Source organism: Phyllostomus hastatus, unplaced genomic scaffold (assembly GCF_019186645.2).
Source record: "Phyllostomus hastatus isolate PE091 unplaced genomic scaffold, TTU_PhHast_1.1 phas_scaffold_28, whole genome shotgun sequence".
Lineage (NCBI taxonomy): Eukaryota > Metazoa > Chordata > Mammalia > Chiroptera > Phyllostomidae > Phyllostomus > Phyllostomus hastatus.
Genome location: NW_025334022.1, coordinates 6,363,796 through 6,385,192, shown reverse-complemented (window position 1 = coordinate 6,385,192; position 21,397 = coordinate 6,363,796). Strand labels below are relative to the sequence as shown.

The 21,397-nt window shown below is 38.7% G+C and overlaps 1 protein-coding gene across 1 annotated transcript in view; it reads right to left on the bottom strand.

Moving 5' to 3' along the window:
* GUCY2F (guanylate cyclase 2F, retinal) overlaps positions 1-21,397 on the bottom strand; it is a 112,352-nt gene that overhangs the window by 33,940 nt on the left and 57,015 nt on the right. The window contains 4 exon segments of the mRNA XM_045817456.1: positions 2,917-2,992; positions 2,994-3,082; positions 8,373-8,462; positions 15,986-16,117. Of these exon segments, the coding sequence (XP_045673412.1) occupies positions 2,917-2,992; positions 2,994-3,082; positions 8,373-8,462; positions 15,986-16,117 (387 nt within the window).

Genomic DNA, 21,397 nt, shown 5'->3' with positions numbered 1-21,397 from the left:
GGAAGGACACCAACCACATACGGGAGGTGGGTGAAGTGACTAGAAGTGGGACTAGTTCCCAGAAGGCCTCCAGAAGCCAGGTAGAAGTACTGACTCCTCTCTGAGCCTCCCACCCCCAACACACACACACACACACACACACACACACACACACACACACCTACAAAACAGTGAAGCAGTTGTCTCGCTCTGGCAATTACCTAAAGCCCCACCCCACACAATTTACACGTGCCTTTTCTACATAGGTCATGCTACTAAAACAGGGAGTAAAAGCAGCTCCACCTAATAAACAGAAACAAAAACAGGGAGGCTGCCAAATTGATGAGGCAAAGAAATATGGCACAAATGAAAGAACAGGAAAGAAAAACAAAAACAGAGAAAGAACTAAACAAAATGAAGATAGCCAAACTATCAGATGCAGAGTTCAAAATATTGGTGATCAGGATGCTCAGAGAACTCAATGAGTATGGCCACAAAATAAAGGAATAAATGAAAGTCACACTAAGTGAAATAAAGAGAAATATACAGGAACCAACAGTAAAAGGAATAAATGAAAGTCACACTAAGTGAAATAAAGAGAAATATACAGGAACCAACAGTGAAGGGAAGGAAGCTGGGGTTCAAATCAGTAATTTGGAAGAAAAGGAAGAAGTAAACATTCAACCAGAGCATAAAGAAGAAACAAGAATTCAAAATAAATGAGGAGAGGCTTAGGAACCCATGGGAAAAATTTAAAGGTACCAGCATTCAATCATTTGGGTGCCAGAAGAAGAAGAGGAAGAGCAAGAAATTGAAAATTTACTTGAAAGAATAATGAAAGAAAACTTCCCCAGTTTGGTGAAGGAAATAGACATACAAGTCCAGGAAGCTCAGAGAGTCCCAAACAAGTTGGACCCAAAGAGGGCCACACCAAGACACATCATAATTAAAATACCAAAGGTTAAAGATAGAGAATCTTAAAAGCAGAAAGAGAAAAGCAGAGAATTACCTACAAAGGAGTTGTAAGACTATCAGGTGATTTCTCAAAAGAAACTTTGCAGGCAAGAAGAGATTGCCAACAAGTGTACAGAGGGATGAAAAGCAAGGACCTATAACCAAGATTACTCTATCCAGCAAAGCTACCACTTAGAATGGAAGGGCAGATAAAGTGCTTCCCAGACAAGGTAAAGCTAAAGGAATTCATCATCAGCAAGCCATTATTACACAAAATGTTGAAGAGATTTATTTAAGAAAAAGAAGATCAAAACTATGAATATTAAAATGACAATAAACTCACAACTATCAACAACTGAATCTAAAAAACAAAACCAAACTAAGGAAACAACAAGAACAGGAACAGAATCATAGATCTGGAGATCATTTGGTAGGTTATGAATAGGAGGGAGGAAGATGCAGAGATTAAGAAGCATAATTGGTAGGTATAAACAGGGGGATGTTAAGAACAGTATAGGAAATGGAGAAGCCAAAGGACTTATATGCATGATCCATGGATATGAACTAAGGGAGGGGGATGGCTGGAAGGAAGGGGAGTACCAGGTGGAGAGGGGCAAAGAGAGAAAAATTGGGACAACTGTAATAGCATAATCAATAAAATATATTTAAAAAGTAAAAATAAGAAACTGAATACTACTGATCTCTACAGCTTGCTTGGCAACTTTGTATGACATTCATATATGATCTACCAGGACTCTATCAGATGGGTTTAATCATTCACATATACATGCATCCTATATTCTAGTATAATTATTTCAGAACTGTTTATGTCAAGACTTTTTAAGTGTCTGGCTCTATTTTGTAGCCTGACACCCCTTTTGTATTTGTATGCTTTATATCTTGTGCCTTCAAAAAGTCTGCACTCTCCAGTATTTCCTAGCAGAGCCCGCAGTGGGTAAGATTTTTCCTAGATTGTTTAATGCTTGGGTTTCATTCACCATGGGCCTGAGAGCACTGTTATTTGTAGGTTTCTCCCTTAACTCACATGACCTTGTTTACAAGGTAAGTGGAAAGAATACTAAAATAGAAATCAGGAGATTTGCATTCTATTGTCAACTCTGCCACCTAATATTTGGCTGATAAATATTTATTGAGCACCTACTATGTGTGTCAGACACTACATAACAAAGTATACCTCATTGAGCTTCTCTGAGCCTCTGTAAAAATAGGGTAATCACACTTATTTTATGGAGAATTGGAATGAGATAATGTCTATAAAACTAGCTTGAAAAAGGTTAGGTCATAATACAAAGGTCAAGACTATAATCAATAAGCAAGAAGCTCAACAAGTCATCGATTATCTAGATCAGGCTCATGAAAATGCACATAGACACAATTTGCATATTACTCCAGGGAGATCATAGAATCCTTGAGAAGTCCATCTATAGGTTTATCCATGAACCCCCTTGGCTGTCAATAGTCCTTGCCTCAGAGAGTGGATATACTGCCTGATAGACACAATGGTCTTTTGGCTTTCTAGTCTTGCTGAGTTCTGTATCTACACATATGGTATGCAAAAACCCATCACCTAGTTCTTGACTTAACCACCTTTTAGAAGGTGAGAGACAGGAGATGGGACTAATGAGCACCAAAAATCTGGAAATGGGCATTTTCCCACATCCAGAAAGCAGGGAAGTGGGATGGAAGAAAGGATTGCTGAAAGTGAAGAGTTCTCCATGCCAACAGGAAAGAAAAACAAATCTGGCCTTCAAATTGGGGGGCTAGACAGGGTAAGTACAACATTTCCATATTAGTACCTTATTACAGATATGGACAAGAGACTCAAAAGTGGTAGGAGCTGACCATAAGAATGAAGGTGGAGAAATGAGATCATCACAATGATCCAAGGAAAACAAAACATTTAAAACATTTAAGTTCTAATCTACAGGGAAAATCCAAGATTTTCTCAGTCTTTCCATTAACCTTGATGAGATCCAGCAGAAATGATGATTTAAATATCCAGTCTAGTTTCACATCCTCATTCATCAGTATGCCTTCAGGAACAAAATTCTGTCACAATGTCAAATATCCTTGAGTCATAGAAGAAGCCCAAGAAAGGGTTAATATTTTTGTGACACAGGTTCTTCATCTGGAGAGAGAGAGAGAGAGAGAGAGAGAGAGAGAGAGAGAGAGAGAGAGAGAGAGAGAGAGAGAGAGGGAGAGGGAGAGGGAGAGGGAGAGAGAGAGAGAGGGAGAGAGAGAGAGAGAGAGAGAGAGAGAGAGAGAGAGAGAGAGAGGGAGAGAGAGAGAGAGAGAGAGAGAGGAAAGTCACAGCTGTCCTCTCTCAACTGGGGACCAGAATTTAGGTCATATAACCTTGTCTTCACCTTTCTTATGATTTCTAATTGTGGTAAGCAGAATTTTGGCCCAGCGATCTCCAAACCCTAGTCTTACTCCTGTGATTGTGCTTTGTGGCCCAAGGGAGAGTATCAGCATCAGACTAATCTAATCACATGAAACTTTTAAATCAGAAGAGGAGAGAGAAACTCAAGGATTTCAAAGTGAGAGGACCCAAAGCTCCATTGTTGGCTTGAAGGAAGTAAGCTGCAAACTGAGGAATGTGGATATCCTTTAGAAGCTGGAAATGACTCTCAGATGATAGCCATCAAGGAAATGAGCATCTCAGTCCCACAACTGCATGGAACTAAATTCTACTGACAACCAGAATGAACCTAGAAGTGGTTTTCCTACAGAAACTCGGAATAAGAGCCCAATACAACTGACACCTTGACTTCATCCTTGAGTAATGCTTAAGTGGAAGACTCAGCTGAACCTACTTAGACTTCTGAACTACTAAACTGAGATAATAAATGGGTGCTGTCTTAAGCCACTAAGTTTGTGCTATTTCTTTTTATGGCACTAAGAGTTCTAGTCACCAATTCCACATTGTGTGTGTTTCAGGGGTGAGGGGCAGTCTCCAACACAACCAAGTAATTCTCTGACACAAGCTGGGAGTACAACAATTCAGCTTGATTCTGGTACTATCTACCTGGAGATAGAGTCAAATCCCACACGTTAAGGGCTCAGTCCTACTAGATTGTTCCATCCCACTTGAGACACCAGTTATAAGTCCAGGTCACCTGGGCTTCCTACCAACCAGTTATGCATTGGAGTTTTAATTAACCCCTCATTGGGTTTGATTAATTTGCTAGAGTAACTCATAGAACTCACAGAAACATTTTACTTCTCAGATTCCTGATTTCTTATAAAAGGATATACTTCAAGAACAGCCAGACAAAACAGATGCATAGTGTAAGTTATGGAGAAAAGGCACAGGATCTTCCATACCCTCTGCAAGCCATTCTGTCCAAATCTCCATGTGTTTACCAACCTGGTAGCTCTCCAAACACTGTCTTCTGGGGTTTTTATGGAGGCTTCATTACATAGGCATGATTTATTCCATTCACGACTGATTCAATCTCCAGCCCCTCTCCACTCCCGAAAGATCAGGGTGATAGGACTAAAAGTTCCAACCTCTCCTGGCAACCAGCTCTTATCCTTTGGTGCTTTCCCAGAGTCACCTCATTAACATAAGAAAAGGTACCTGTATCATTCTTATCATTTAGGAAATTTCAAGGACTTTAGGAGCCCTGTGCCAGAAATGGGGCAAAGGCCAAATATATATCTCTTACTAAAAATCACCACATCAAAACAGCCTGATACTGGCATAAAAACAGGCACATGGACCAATGGAACAGAACAGAGAGCCCAGATATAAACCCAAGTCTCTACAGTCAATTAATATTTGACAAAGGAGGCAGCAACATAAAATGCAGTAACAATAGCCTCTTCAACAAATGGTGTTGGGAGAACGGGACAGCTACATGCAAAAAAAAAAAAAAAAGAAACTTGAGCACCAACTTACACCATACACAAAAATAAATTCAAGGTGGATAAAAGATTTAAATATAAGTCATGATACCATTAAAGTCCTAGAGGAGAACATAGGCAGGAAAATCTCAGATATTTCATGCAGCAACATTTTTACTGCTATGTCCCCCAGAGCAAGAGACATAAAGGAAAGAATAAACAAATGGGATCTCATCAAAATAAAAAGCTTCTGCACAGCTAAAGAAAACAGTATTAAAATAAAGAGAACCAACCATATGGGAAAACATACTTGCCAATGATACCTCAGACAAGGGTTTAATATCCAAAATATGTAAAGAACTTACACGACTTCACTCTAAGAAGACAAACAACCCAATTAAAAAATGGGCAAAGGACTTAAACAGACACTTTTCCAAGGAGGACATACAGAGGATCCAGAGACACATGAAAAGATGCTCAATATCGCTAGCTGTCAGAGAGATGCAAATTAAAACCACAATGAGATACCACTTCACACCTGTCAGAATGGCCATCATAAACAAAGCAACAAACAACAAGTGTTGGAGAGGTTGTGGAGAAAAGGGGACCCTAGTGCACTGTTGGTGGGATTGCAGACTGGTACAACCACTATGGAAAAAATTATGGAATTTCCTCAGAAAACTAAAAATGGATTGCTCTTTGGCCCAGCAATTCCACTGCTAGGATTATATCCTAAGAACCCTGAAACACCAATCCAAAAGAACCTATGCACCCCAATGTTCATAGCAGCACAATTTACAATAGCCAAGTGTTGGAAGCAACCTAGGTGTCCATCAGGAAATGAATGGATTAAAAAACTATGGTACATTTGCATGATGGAATTCTATGCAGCAGAAAGAAAGAAGGAGCTCCTAACTTTTGCAACAGCATGGATGAAACTGGAAAACATTATGCTAAGTGAAATAAGCCAGGCAGTGAAAGACAAATACCATAAGATCTCACCTTTAACAGGAACCTAAACAACAAAACAAACAAACAAGCAAAATATAACCAAACACACTGAAATAGAGAACAGGCTGACAGTGACCAGAGGGGAGAGAGGAGGGAATTTCAGGGGAAAAGGGGAAGGGTTTACAAGAACAAGTATAAAAGACACATAGACAAAAACTAGTGGGGAGTGGAAATGGGAGGGAGATGGGGAGGGCTGGGGGGTGGGCTGGGAAGGGAGTAAAAGACAGAAAACTGTACTTGAACAACAATTAAAATAAAAAAAATAAGAAATTAAGAAAAAAACTATTTAAAAAGTCACCACATCATAGACAGTGATAGAAAAAGAATGCAATGGTCAAAGATGGAAATTTCAGAGATGGATATCTCTTAGCATATTGTAAGTTAATGCTGGAGCTGTGGCCTTCTTCCTTATTCTTTGGGTACTCTTTGAGGTGGAGCTCAGTGACCCAGGAGGACTAAGAAAAAGGTTAATACATTAAAAGGTAGAATAGGTTGCCTACAAAATTTGTTTCAGAGGAAATATCTAGAATTTTGACTATATTTTTCCTTTGCAACTATTAATTTTTTCACTAATGTAAGAAGTACTTAATATATGCCTGTAATATCCAAGACACTGGACTTTATGCTAGAGATGCAGAAACAAACAAAATAAAATCATATCCCAGCCTAAACCAGCTAAAGTAGTCATGAAAATTCAGCCCACACATAGCAAATTGGGCAACTTCTTCTAAGGTTTCAAAGTAGCAGCTCTTACGGACCAAGCAGCAAAAACTACTGGACTCTGAAACTCCATTGGAAGACACAATACAAGTGGTTATGTCAGAGACTGCTAGCAGTTCAATACAAATCCATTTCCTTCTCTTATTGAGAAAACAAGTAGTCCACATTTTCCAACCTACCTTGGAGCTAAGTGTAGTCATATGACTGAATTCTTAGCAATGGAATATGAGAGGAAGTGATAAGTGTTATGTCTATTCTAATGCTTTTAAGAAGTGAATATATACCTTCCTTCCATGTTATTTTCCCACTTCTTATAGATGAATGCAGATGATGACAAGGCCTTAGGAGATAGCAGAATCATAAGATGGTCATATCCTGGGGCCATGAATCACCATATTAGAAAGAGTCACCAGCGAATTAATAAAACCTACCTTATACCATTTTGGGATGAAAATTAAATTTCTGCTGTGTTTAAGACATTAAATATTTGGGGGTCATTTTGTTACAGCACCTAGGTTTACCCTAGTAGCCCTAGCATGAAATAATTTTAAGCCTAAATTTTCCCTAGATCTTTACAGTCATATATAATCAGCTATGACCAATAGAGAAAATTCTATACAGGAAACAGGTAGATACCTGCATGCAGTCATGTCCTGCTCATATTCTAGACAACCACAGGAAGCAGAGAATCCTTGGAGGACCTGCATTAGCCAGATGGTCATCCAAAACATTTACCAGGTAGGCATGTACTTCACCTCCATCATAATATCTCCCTAGCTAGTTACCATCAAAAGTTCAATAGTTGAATGTGCCCTTTCTCTCAATAATTTGTTAGTTCTATATCTCACATGAAACCTTAAAACATTTCAAATATCTTTTATGTACTCAATAATTTGTTAGTTCTATATCTCACATGAAACCTTAAAACATTTCAAATATCTTTTATGTCCAAGGAGGAGTCAAGATTTTTAATTATTTGGGAGGAATCATCATCATATCTGCCTTGTGTGCAAGCTGATTGCTTAAATAAACCATACAAGGATTCTTTTAACATAATTGGTGAGACAGGGGAAATCACCATTCTTCTTATATAAATAGAAATTACCAGATTATTTTTCTAGGTTTTGCAAATAGAGATTTTGAATGATTATGAGATATGTATTTAGTAACAATTATAATAGCTACTATTTTACAAAGAAGCTATATGTCAAGTCTCACCTATAAGTGGAACATAAGCAACAAAACAAACAAGCAAGCTCATTATAATCAGAGACATTGAAATAAAGAACAAACTGACAGCAACCAGAAGGGAGGGGGCAGGTAAATAATGGGGGAAAGAAGGGACAGGGTCATCAAAGAACATGTATAAAGGACACATGGACAAAGCCAAAGTGGGATAGGATTGAAGGTGGGAGGTGAGGGTGAGTGGGGTGGGGGTAAAGTGGTGGTGGGAAAATGGAGACAACTGTACTTGAACAATAATAAAAATGATTAAAAAATGAAATGTGCAACATGCTTTATATGTATTCTGTTTTAATCCTCATCCCAATCCTGAGAAGCAGACATTAATATATTTCTTTTACAAATAAGGAAAGTAGGCCTCAAGGAGTTTAGGTGACTTGCCGAAGTATATAACAGTTCTTAAGTGGTAGAGCTGCGAATGGAATGCTTCATGTCTCTTTCACTGCAGAGCCCATACTTTTACCATTGTATCATATGGTCATATCAAGCCAGTTGCAACTCTGCAGGTATTAAGGGGTCTTCCTAACTGCTTGTTATTTACTTTGGAGAAAGGATTGGTTTCAGTGGGAACGTACATAAAAGAGGGTTTCTCATACCATTTCAAATATATCACTTGCACTTGATTTGATGGAGTTACCATGTCCAAAATCTCCAGAGGGGAACTTTTTCAGTCACACCCAATCACCCTAAAAAGAAAACGTAGAGAATGGTGATGAGACCTAGTTGATTTAGAGCTACAGAGAAAATTTGTCTTCCACATGAAGGGTTTATAGTTAGGCCATCAACCCAAACAGGCTTTGTTCCTCCCCTCCCACCTTCCACCCCTTGGGCATTCTGTATTCTGAGCTAAAAATGGAGTCATACAAAGAAGTTAAAAATTGCAATTAACTAGAGACAGAAAAGCAATCAGAGGTATGTAGACCCCCAAAAAGGAATAATACCACTCTGCAACAACTCCCTTAACTAACTGCAGAAAGTGCTAGTTCATTTCACTTATTTATAGTAAATTGATGTAGCTCCAAGTTCCCTGTGATTAATGGTGATGGTTGGTGGTTGCAATTCTTGCTGCCTTGAGACATGTAGTGAAGCAAATGTTTCCTGCATTTACTATGATACATTTTTCTCTTGTGACATATGCCATTTTAGGGGCTTCTTGTGCTTTGATCATAAACTGATTGGCTTAACTATAGATTAAACATTTTTATTTGGATATATTACCATAATAATATGAGTAACCTAGACTCTTTCAGAAGTATATTTCTGACTTGTTAAGTACAAAACAGAAATTTCTACGGTTGCTGTTAAGTCAAAAATAACAATTATTTTATTGTCTTCACTTTAACACTGGGACCTGATAGATAATTTTCTTCTACATACATAGCTTCAAGGATTCATCAGTCACCAAACCCTATTTAGTTTCTGTCCAACCCAAATTTTAAAAAAGCAGTACAAATATAGATTCATTTCCCCAATAATAATAATAATAATAATAATAATAATTAATAATGTCTTACATTTTTGCACAGTGCTGTCTATTCTTCAAAGTGCTTTCACATCTATTACCTATAGCCAGGAGATTCCATTTCAGGCTGTACCAATTAATGATTAAGTAGAGATAATAAAGCAGAGAGCTCTGTGCAAATTCTGAGAAGAGAGAGTGTAACCATTCCCTTATTAAGGAATATATCCAGCTGTGATACTGCATCTGGAGACCTGTGAGAGACAAAGGCTAACAATGGGCTTCAGGCATCTGAGTTACTTGCCCACACTTTGTGTTAAAGGGCATCTTCTAGTCAAGGAGCTCAAAACTCTTTAAACTATGGAATGGCTCTTAGAGGCCTTTAGCAGATGAATAAAACTGTGCCAGCCAGGTTCAATGCCTAGGGTTCAGAAAGATAGCCCAGGATCAGTACATGGCAGCAGCATAATAGTCAAAGCACCAAAGGCAGCCTTCCCAGTCTTGTGCCCAGGAATTCAAGTGTGGCCCTGGTCCAGCTACATCATAGTCATTTGGGAACTGGTTAGAAAGGCCAATTGTGAGGCTCCACTTCACAATTACTTAATCATAGAAGTCATGAGGGCCTGGCATGAGCTTGAAGTTTTAGCCTTCTAAGGCTTTAGAGGGATGAAAGCTTAAGGTGAAATAATAAACTCTAACTGGGAATTCACAAACTCAGCCAATGTGTGGGATATGCCAGTGGGTAATAAGGCCTTTCCAGCACCTTTAAAACTATATTACTTAGCCCATGGTCACTCCTAGCCACTATGGTACCTTTGTGCTAATTAGAAAAGGATGATTCCCTCAAGTAAAAAGTTATGTTAGTCTGTGGTAGCCCTGTGATGTTGGGTAGCAACTGCATCTATAAACATACATGCATATACCACACTCTTATTTACTCATATGTCTTCCACACACCAGGGAACACCTTCCATTAGCAGTATGAATACTCTGCATACCATCAAGCCCTGCCTGCCAGATGAGGCCTTTTTGTCAGGTTTGGAGTCAGGCTGTAGAGGTGTGGTTGAGAAGCTGAAATTGTGTCTCCAAGAATATTAGGCAGGAAAAAAGAGTAACCTCAAGAAACTCATGAGGCACAGTCAAGATAACACATAGCCAGGTGCACATATATTTACCAGTGACTATGTATGTGCATGGTCTGGTGTGCTGGTATAAATGTAGGTATGAGAAGGTACCCCTGATACCTCATTTCAGAACTATGTTGGAAGGCCAGAATCTCTTTGTCCACACCTTCATCCCTCTCGTATAAGTTAGTGTATGTCTACAATGTGAATAGTACCATCTGAGATGTAGTGTCCTCATATAGGGCACAACCTGAATGGCATACTGGTAGCCCTGACTCTGCCTATACCTAGTACCTGATACCTTTTTTGTGGAGTCAGCCTTATTTCTGACATGGGTTAGCCTTCACTATGGCTTATTGACCTTTATAGGTAGTTAAGCAGAGCTGTTTTTCTCCTGCAAATTCATTAAATTTGAGAGCTAGAAAGGGTCTTAGGTATCCCTAGGATAATCCTTTCATATCATGATAAAGAAACTGAATCCCAAAGAGATTAAAAGATTTTCCCAAGGTCAGAAAGCTAGGCAGTAATAGAACCAAGGTCTTCCATTTCTCACTTTGTTTCTTTTTCTTTTAACATCAATGTGTGGTTGCCTTTCACGAATCCCCACTGGGGACCTGACCCACAACTCACTGACTGGGAATCCAGCCGGTGACCCTTTCTTTCGTAGGCCAGCACTCAATCCACTGAGCCACACCAGCCAGGGCTCACTTTGTTGCTTTGTTCATGGGCTTTCTTTGATTTGGGGGATGTGTGTATGTGTGTGTTTTAAGATTTTGATAACTCTCACAAACTTTATAAGAAAAATTTTATTGAGTCTGTGTGTGTCCTACCTCATGAACAATGAAGAAAAAGAAGAAAAAGGGTAGGTTTTATCTTTACCACACATGCACTATTTGTTTTGTTTTGTTTTAAGAGAAAGAATGATAAAATACTTCACTCATCATTCACTTTTTAATTAAAAGGAAGAAACATCAAACTCTATCCACTAAAGTTTTTTTAATATTTTTTATTGATTATGCTATTAGTTTTCCCAATTTTCCCTCCCTATTCCCCCTCTGCCCTTCCCCCGCAACCCTCCAGCATTCCCCCTACTAGTTCATGTCCATGGATTGTACATGTAAGTTCTTTGAATCCTCTGTTTCCCATATCATTTTTTATCTTTCCCCATCTACCTTATGCCTACTAACCATGCTTCTTCTTCCCCGTACCTTCCCCCCATTATTCTCTTCCCCCTCCTCACTGAAATCCCTCCCTGTGATGTCAGTTTCTCTGATTCTGTTCCTGTCCTGGTTGTTTGCTTAGTTTTTGTTTTCATTGTTTTTCTTTTCTTTTAGGTTCATTTGTTGATAGTTGTGTGTTTGTTGTCATTTTACTGCTCATATTTTTTATCTTCTTTTTCTTAGATAAGTCCCTTTAGCATTTCACATAATAATGTCTGGGTGATGATGAACTCCTTGAACTTGACCTTATCTGGCGAGCACTTTATCTGCCCTTCCATTCTAAATGATAGCTTTGCTGGATAGAGTAATCTTGGATGTAGGTTCTTGCCTTTCATGACTTCAAATACTTCTTTCCACCCCCTTCTTGCCTGCAAAATTTCTTTTGAGAAATCAACTGCCAGTCTTATGGGAACTCCTTTGTAGGTAACTCTCTCCTTTCCTCTTGCTTCTTTTAGGATTCTCTCTTTATATTTATTCTTGGGTAACTTAATGATGATGTGCCTTAGTGTGTTCCTCTTTGGCTCCAACTTCTTTGGGACTCTCTGGGCTTCCTGGACTTCCTGGAAGTCTAGTTCCTTTGCCAGATTAGGGAAGATTTCCTTTGTTATTTGTTCAAATAAGTTTTCAATTTCTTGCTGTTGTTCTTCTATTTCTGGCACTCTTATAATTCAGATACTGGAACGTTTCAGGTTGTCCCAGAGGTTTGTAAGAGTCTCTTCACTTTTTTGAATTCTTGTTTCTTCATTTTGATGGATGTTTACTTTTTTCCTTTTGTTCCAAATCATTGTTTTGAGTTCTGGTTTCCTTCCTGTCCCTGTTGGTTCCCTGAATGTTTTGCTTTATTTCACTTTGGGTATCCTCCCTTTGTTTTGTTTTGTTTTGTTTTGTTTTGTTTTGTTTTGTTTTTTTCATTTTTTGACCAAGCTCAATCAGATCTGTGAGCATTTTGATTACCAGGACTTTAAATTCTCCATCAGATAGATTGACAATCTCCTCCTTGCTTAGCTCTCTTTCTGAGGCTTTACTCTGTTCTTTCATTTGGGCCACATTTCTTTGTTGTGGCATACTGATAAGCTGTAAGGGGGTGGGGCCTTAGGTATTCACCCAGGCAGGGCAACCATCTTTGCAGTGCTGTGGTGCTGCCTCTGAGAGAGGGCCCAGACAGGGAACAATGTAGCTTGCCTGCTGGTCTCTAGCACACTTTTCAAGGGACTCTCGTGGGAGACTGGGAGCTTCTGCTGCTACCGCAACCACTGTAGCCCACAGCCACCTCTGAGTCTCTTTAAGTCAGCCCGTCCCTCGCAGCCCACTGAAGGGGCAGCCAGCGCCGCCCCCAAGGTCTGCAGCATCTCTGCAGTTTTTCTGAGTCAGCCCATGTGGTTCACCGCCTTACAGGTCTGGTTGTTCTGGTTGATATTTTTTTTTATTATTCCTTTGCTGTCAGAGTTCCATGCAGTTTGATTTTCTGGCACTTTTGGTTGTTTATTGATTTCAGATTTGTTGTTATCCTCCTTTTGGTTGTGCAAGGAAGCAAAGAGTCTTTACTTATACCCCCATCTTGGCCGGAACTCTATCCACTAAAATTTTTAGAAGTAATTTAAACTCCATTAGTTTTGCACTAAGGCCATGGTGTATCAGTAAGCTTCAGTTTCCTCACTGATGTGGCTAGACCACTTAGATGATGTATTAGGTCTTTTTCATCTTTGATGATCAGAGATGTTTGGTGGATAGGAGAGGGGTGGGAAGAAAGCTATAAGGAATATAGAAAAAGGTGGAAAGAGAGAAAAAAGGATCTGGGAAATTAAGATGAATGTGGAGGGCATGCAGGGAGAGAAATGAAACAGAGCAGAACAAAGAGATGTCTTGAGAGGTAGGTGAGGTGAGAGAATGGAGAGGGATGATAATTTCAGTGGGTTCTCCCTCTGTGTACCAGAGTTGTACTACTGCCCATCTCACCCTTCTCACCTAGACTGTGATTACTAGAGCAGACATTGACATGCCCTACTACATCTGCCATTGACAATTCTTTTTCCCAGAGGCCTACTCACCTTGCTTTCTTTTAACACCTCCAAGAATATCTATGAAATAAGGGCTGGTTTTATATGTAGTTCTAAAGGGTATGCATCTGTGTGTACAATCAAAGTGTGAATTTATGTCAGCATAGTACAATGTTATGGCACATCTTTTGAGAATCCTGTCATTTCCTATTACTCTGGGCACATTTCCTAGAACTTCCAGATCTTCCGATAGCAATTCTCATGAAAATTTGATTAATTTTAAACAAAAACTAGATATTGAAACTTTTTTAAAGATTGTATTTATTTATTTTTTTAGAGAGGGGAAGGGAGGGAGAAAGAAAGGGAGAGAAACATGTGTGGTTGCCTCTCAAGCGCCACCTACTAGGGACCTGGCCAGCAACCCAGGTATGTGCCCCAGACTGGTAATCAAACCGGCAACCCTTTGATCCACAGGCCAGCATTCAACCACTGAGCCACACCAGCCAGGGAAAACCTTTTTCAAAATACCCCTAAAAGAGAACTATTTTAAAAGGCAAATTAGGCCTCATTGTTTGATATGTTGATTCACTTAACTTAGGCTCCCTCCCAGAGTCCTCTTCAGCCACAGCCAGGCAGTTTTCTAGTTCTAGCTGTCTTTTTTTTCACCCCACCATCAGCCTAATGTTGACTTCATTGTGTGGTATTATTCTTACTAACATACTCCTTTTATACAGATAAAGGCCCCCTTTGGCCTACACAGTTCAGAAATATTCACTATCTGACTGGCCAGCAGTCATTATGAGAACTAACTGAATTCTCTGCCTCTGTCCCAAATGAAGATATATCTGACAGATTCTTAAAGGACAGTTACATGCAAATGTTTATTTTTTTCTTATAATTCTACACTGTAATCTTCCCACTCCACCAAATAAAACATACCACAATTCAACACATAGATTATTCCATAGAATCAGAGAATCATGACATATCCTAGCCATAGAAGGCTTTTAGATGTGTCTTAATCCAGCAATTCTCAACCCTAGCTGCACATATAAGGGAACTTTTAAATACTGCCAATGCCTAGGCCCACCCCCTACCAAATAAATCAAAGTTACTAGGGGTGAAGGCAGGGCATAGGTATTTTTTAAAGTTTCCTATGGAGATTCTAGTAAGCAACCAAGATTCAGTTCAACCCCTAATTTTATAGATGAAAAACAAAGAGATTTCCTTAAGTAATTGAGATTTACTTCAGAATATTAGAGATGTCAATATATGTATAAAACCATCAGCCCATACCATCTGACATCCAAAAGCTATGTGACTATCTTATCTTTAGTCTTTGACACAGTAGAACTGTCAATTCCCCAACATCTCAAGTTTACACTTAAAGCAAATTAAGCTCAAGGTGAGATCCAGAGGTTTTCTGCCACAAATTTAAGTCAAATCACTGAGCTACACTGAGCAAATGTATACCATGCCAATTTTGGTGCTTTAAGCCCCTGTCAATTATTTATCCACTGGATGACAGCATTCACTTGGAAAACCCAGTGTGGTAGAGAATTAAATAACCCATTCGGTCTTGTTTTGGACTTTCTTTGCAGTTACTATGGAATTTGACAGTGTTTGATGCTTTTGAGAGTATCTTCAAACAAAACAAGGAAACCATACTGGGATGGCCTCACTTAAAAGGGACAGAAAGGCAGTCTAGTTTCCTTTGTATCCCCTGCTTAACTCTTTCCTCCTAAGAAGAAACAATTCATCTCTCCAACTGATACAAGATTTGTTCTGGTTGCCAAATTCCAGTATCTTAGAACAAGGGGTCAGAGGTGGCCTCTTAAAGTTTGAAAGACAGAAACTTAAGTAAAATAAAAAGATTTCTATTTTACACAGAAGAAGGTAACCTGTTACTATAAGAGTCAGTGCAAGTTAAAAACTAAATGAATTAATAATTTTAAAAAGTACTATTTCAATGATATCATAAGATAACACGTATAAAAAGAACAACTAGCATTTGAAAAGAAGGATTCACCTAAACTCTACTCTACCCAAACATTTATCTAGACATCCTGTCACAAAGTTGACTTAAAAAGTCATTTCTTCTATTATTACATCTATATCTTTTGGAAGGAGTGATATGATTAAGTGTTGGGGTCTCACAGCTTTTTCTACATGCATAGTAAATAATGGAGTTGAAAACTCAATGAAGTTATAAGTAAGTAGATTAGTTTAGTTGCTGAGGATAATCACTGTCAAAAATGTCAACCAAACAAGTCTATAAGGGAATAACAGAAAAAAACCTGAGAAGACTTACCAAAAGTCTCAATATTTTTAGCCCACAGACTAAATCCTAAATCACTGCTTCATTTTAAAACACAAGGAGGCAACAGATTAGAAAGCAGATTATCCTACCTCCTAAATTGTTATGTTGGAGTTTCCATAAGTAGCTGGAGTTAGACACCCTGAAGAAAATGAGAGCCTTAGGGACCTCCCACTTTGGACCCCTGAGGTAATCTGGAAGCTTACAATGGCATGACTTCCTCCCTGTGAGTATATTAGGAAAATAATTATAAACAAAATTCTCATGATTTAGGACAGAATACTGAGCTATGGTATAGATACTGTGTTTACCTGTTTTCCTTCTTTTGTATTCCAAAAAAAGTAACCATATGAATTAAATTCTGTAAACATGAGGTTGATTCATTTTCCCTATTCCCAGTACTTTTTTTAGGCCAGGATTTGTACCATGGTTTACCTCTTTATACCACAAAAGAAAGGTAAATACTTGCAGGTATTTCCATGTCCTAGAGAGGATTAGAATCATAGATTTGGAAGGGCAAAAAAAGAACACTAGCCATAATTTAATCTGAGACCCTCATTTATAGACAAAAATGAGAAAAAGATAAATAACTAGCATTTTGAAGGAAATCAATTGCAGAACTAGGACAGAATCCCACCCTTCTGTCCTTCAGGGCTGGCCTTTTTTTTTTTTAATACAATCTTCAATGGCATCCTTCTTTGTGCAGGTAAGATCAATGGCAGAAGGTATCCCATAAAGCACTAAAATGATAGAGAGTTAGTAAATCATCTCCCTATGATTTATGAGTCTAATGCTTTAAAAGGTCAAATTCCCTCTTGCTTGATTTGTTAACATGTACACTTAAGTTTGGCAGCAGAGGGCTAGGAAGTGCACAGTTGAATGACAAAAGGAAGAGTTATCTGCAATCTATGTAAACCTTTAAAATTAATTAATTTTATCTTCAACTGAACCTGAAGACTTATTTCACATGAAGAAATAATAAATCAACAGGTTCCTCATATTTTTCTCCATGTCTCCAAATATGTCTCTTTTAGAGTTATAGCAATTCAGAGTTAGTAGTTACATTTGATACTATCTAGGCCAGCTCCCACCTGCAACTCTAACACCCTCCTTTTATAATGAGGAAACAGACACCTAGAGAGGGATGTAGGTACTGGAAGAAGAATGTAGATGTTACATTTGCTGTCCTTGTGTTCTTTCTATCACATCATGCTTTGCTTCAGTCTTATTTGCCAAACAAATTTAATTTTAAGTTCTTTTACACATTCTGACCTTAATGGTCTTTGATAAACTGAAGATCACTACTTGCTTTAGACTTATATTAATTTTACCAAGATAACATATAACAAAACCAAGGCAATAGTAAACTATACCTATTCCCCTTATGTGTTGAAATCCCAACAGCTCAAGATTCAGACAAGATGTAAAACTTGACTCTTCACTCTTTCATCAGAGCAAGGGCAGAGAGGAATCCCTTCATTATTAATTCTTCCCTTTCATTATTTATTTTCTTACTTCAGTAGGAGTACCTAGATGTGTACATTCAGATATAGGCCTCTCAATTAAGGGCAAAGGAGAAAGCAAGAGAATCTGCCAAAATTCATAAACATTTGATCTTCAGCTTCACTTTCCTCTAAAAACTTCCTTTCCTGACCTGACTTCTACAAACCTGCTAATTTTTCTGGACTGAATTAATTCTATATTCACAAAGAGTTTATACTTTCAGACATTCAATTTGCATGGAATTCTTGGCTTTGCTTCTTGACTGATTAGACACAGCCAGCTACAAGTTTGTGACTGCACAGGCCCCTTTCTTTTCCCTTCAGGATGTGTGATACAAGGTAAGTGCCAAAAAATCTGGAGGCCAAGAGTTATGTTCTCCTAGGACAATGCCATCCTTTTCAATCTGGGCCAAAATAGTAAAAATAAAAATAAAAAGAACATTCTTTATAAGAGTATTAATCTCTGGTGCTATTAATTTTTCTCACTCATATGGTAAAGAATGGTGATTGCTTTTTTTCTCTCATTATGTCAAAATATAAGCACATGGTCTGTCATAATGAAAGAAAAGGTCTGTCATAATGAACAGCATTTTAAAATCCCAGGCACTTTGTTCATCTGAAGAAAGTACAATTCTGCTATTTATAGTGATCTAGTGAGAACTGTATGGAACCCAGATATATTTTGTACCTCAGTAGGAAAGTGAGAAGGTATAGGTGGAGGTTTTATAGATATTACTGGACTATTGCAAGGCCTGTAGAAAGAAAAGGCTAATTCAGTCCAAAATTGAGCAATGTTTATTATTTGGGTAATGTAGAGCCAAAACACTTAGTCAACAGATATGAACTGTCATTCTGACATGGATACCACCAAAGAAGCAAGGCTTTAAAAAATAGATTTATTGGCTTCCAGCCAAGATGGAGGCATAGGTAGACTTGCCACTCTCTCAGAAGAGTCCATTTAAAGATCCCACAGGGTCATAGAATCCAGCCACTCTTGGAATCAGCACCAGGGCAGCAACTGGAAGGATGCCAGACACTTATAGGAAGTGGGGAAGTGATTGGAAATGGGCAAGAACCAAGCAAGCAGCATTATTCCTTCTCTTACCCCTCCCCCACACACAGTGCCACAAAGTGGCCAAGTGGGTTGTACTTCCCTGGTGAATACCTAAGACTCTTCCCCTTACAATGTAACAGGTACACTGACAGGGGAGCCAAAACAGCTCCACTTAATATACAAAAACACAGGGAGACTGCCAGATTGAGGAGACAAAGAAATAAGGCCCAAATTATAGAACAGAGCAAAACATCAGAAAAAGAACTAAATGAAATGGAGATAGCAAACCTATCACATTCAGAGTTAAAAACACTGGTTATAAGGGTGCTCAAAGAACTCACTGAGTATGGAAATAGGATAAAAAAGACTCAGGGAGAAATAAAGGTTACCTTAAGTGAAATAAATAAAAGTCTACAGGGACCCAAACAGTAGAGGAGAAGTCAAGATTCAAATCAATGCTTTGGAACATAAGGAAGAAAAAAAGCATTCAAGCAGAACGGCAAGAAGAAAAAATAATTTTTAAAAAACTGAGGATAGTCTAAGGAGCCTATGGGACATTTCCAAACATACAAACATCCAAATCATGGGGATGCCAGAATAAGAGGAAAAGCAAGAAACTGGAAACTTGTTTGAAAAAATAATAATAGAAAACTTCCTTAATTTGGTGAAGGACAGACATGTAAGTCCAGGAAGCACAGAGAGTCCCAAACAAGTTGAACCCAAAGAGGACCACACCAAGACACATCATAACTAAAATTCCAAAGGTTAAAGATCAAGAGAAAATCTTAAAGGCAGCAAGAGAAAAGCAGAGCATTACCTACAAAGGAGTTCCCATAAGAGCATCAATTGATTTCTCAAAAGAAATTTTGCAGCCTACAAGGGACTGGCAAGAAGTATTCAAAGTGATAAAAAACAAGGTCCTACAACCTAGATTACTCTATCCAGCAAAGCTATCATTTAGAATGGAAGTACAGATAAAGTGCTTCCCAGACAAGGTAAAACTAAAAGATTTCATCATCACCAAGCCCTTGTTGTATGAAATGTTGAAGGGACTTATCTAAGGAAAAGATCAAAACTATGAACAGTAAAATGACAACCAACTCACAACTATCAACAATAGAATCTAAATAAAGAAAGGCAAACTGGGCAAGCAACTAGAACAGAAGCAGAGTAATAGAGATGAAGATCACACAGAGAGTTGTCAGTGGGGAGGGAGAGGAGAATGGGGGAAAAGGTACAGGGAATAAGAAGCATAGTTGGTGGGTACAGAATAGACAGAGGGTATTAAGAACAGTATGGAAAGTGGAAAAGCTAAAGAACTCATGTGTACGACCCATGGACATGAATTAAGGGGGGGATTGCTGGAGGAAATGGGGGTACCAGGTGGAGGGGTGAGGCAGCCACTGGCCAGCAGTGACCACAAATGCTGCTGCTGCTCGTGATATGAGAAAACATATACATGGACTAGCGAGTCCTGTGGAGGAATAGTAATGGCATGGCCACTCTCTCTAGTGGAGAGCACCCCATTTTCCCACCCGAGCAGGCTTTTATTAAGAATATAGATACAGTTTGTGGATTATAGTCTGGCAGGGAAGATCAAATGAATAGGTAGCTTTCAAAGGGGCTGGAAGAACTCATGCTGGGATTCTGGGCTGAGATTTTGGGGTTTCATCACTTAAAAAGACTACAGGACCTGAAAGGCTAGTTCTGTGTCCTGCCCATGCCTTCATATTCTAATTCAAGAGCATCCTCCAGCAAGCAGGTCTCACATGATCTTGCATATTCTATGTCCCAGGTCTGATTACCCTAAGAGTCCCCCAACTCTGGTCTGGACTGCACCACCCCTGTTATTTCTGCAGGCCTGAGTCGGGCAGAGGAGACAAAGGCAGCTGGGAGACTTGGATTTCTTACAGCTAGAACAAGGACTCAGGCTTTGTCAAAGCCGAGGGGGCAGGGGTCAATGTCCATCACCCCTTCATTTCCACAGCCCCCTGAGTCTCTTCCCTGAGGGCTTTCCCACATGATTGCGTCTGTCTTAGATTCATCCTCGTTTTAGAGAATTGTTAACCATCATTGACTGCCGATCATACAATGGGAGCTGGCACAGAACAGGCAGTGTTCATGCCAGGGAAATAAGTTTTGTCTCCTTAGTGTCTCCTGGTTCAGAGGTCTCTTACTCAGCCTGAGCCGTGGGGGGTTACAGCTTCCTGAGACTAGGCAGGACAGATCCCAATGGAAGGGGACAAAGTAGAGAAAATGGGACAATTCTAATAACATAATCAATAAAATATACTTAAAATAGATATATTACAAAAATAGGTTTATTGCTTTTGATAAAAACTATACTCTACATTGCTACTTATACAAAATAACTCATAGCCATCTGCTTCTATTACTAATCATCCATTTCTGGATAAAAATATTATCACAGCATTGAATACTTGTTTTTTTTAGTATCACATTATATATTGAGATTGCTTTAGAGCTTGCACTTCAGTATCTACCCTTTCTAATTGTGGTGGGAAATTTCATACAAGGCATATTCAGTGTGGCAAATCCAGACAAATTCCACCACCTCAGGTGGCTTCACAAATAAAGGCTGTCATCAATACATTTTTATGACATGAGGGCAGAATACAGCTTTAAGTCAGAGTAATAATTTTAGCATTCAACAATACATTTCCAGGAACATATCAACCTTTCAGCAGGATCTGATGATTTAAACAAGTAAGAGTTAGTGTTGTAATTAAAATTAAATCAAACAGCTGAACATTTTATTTGATTCCAACTGCTTAGACTATTACCCTGCAAATCCATTCTCACCCAGCCAACTAATTAAAGTACACATTACAGTGTCATATTTAGGCAAATGATCAGTTTGGTCACATAGATAATTAATTCTCAGATCTTGTACATGGGTGTAGCAAAAGTAAATAGCACATAGGAGT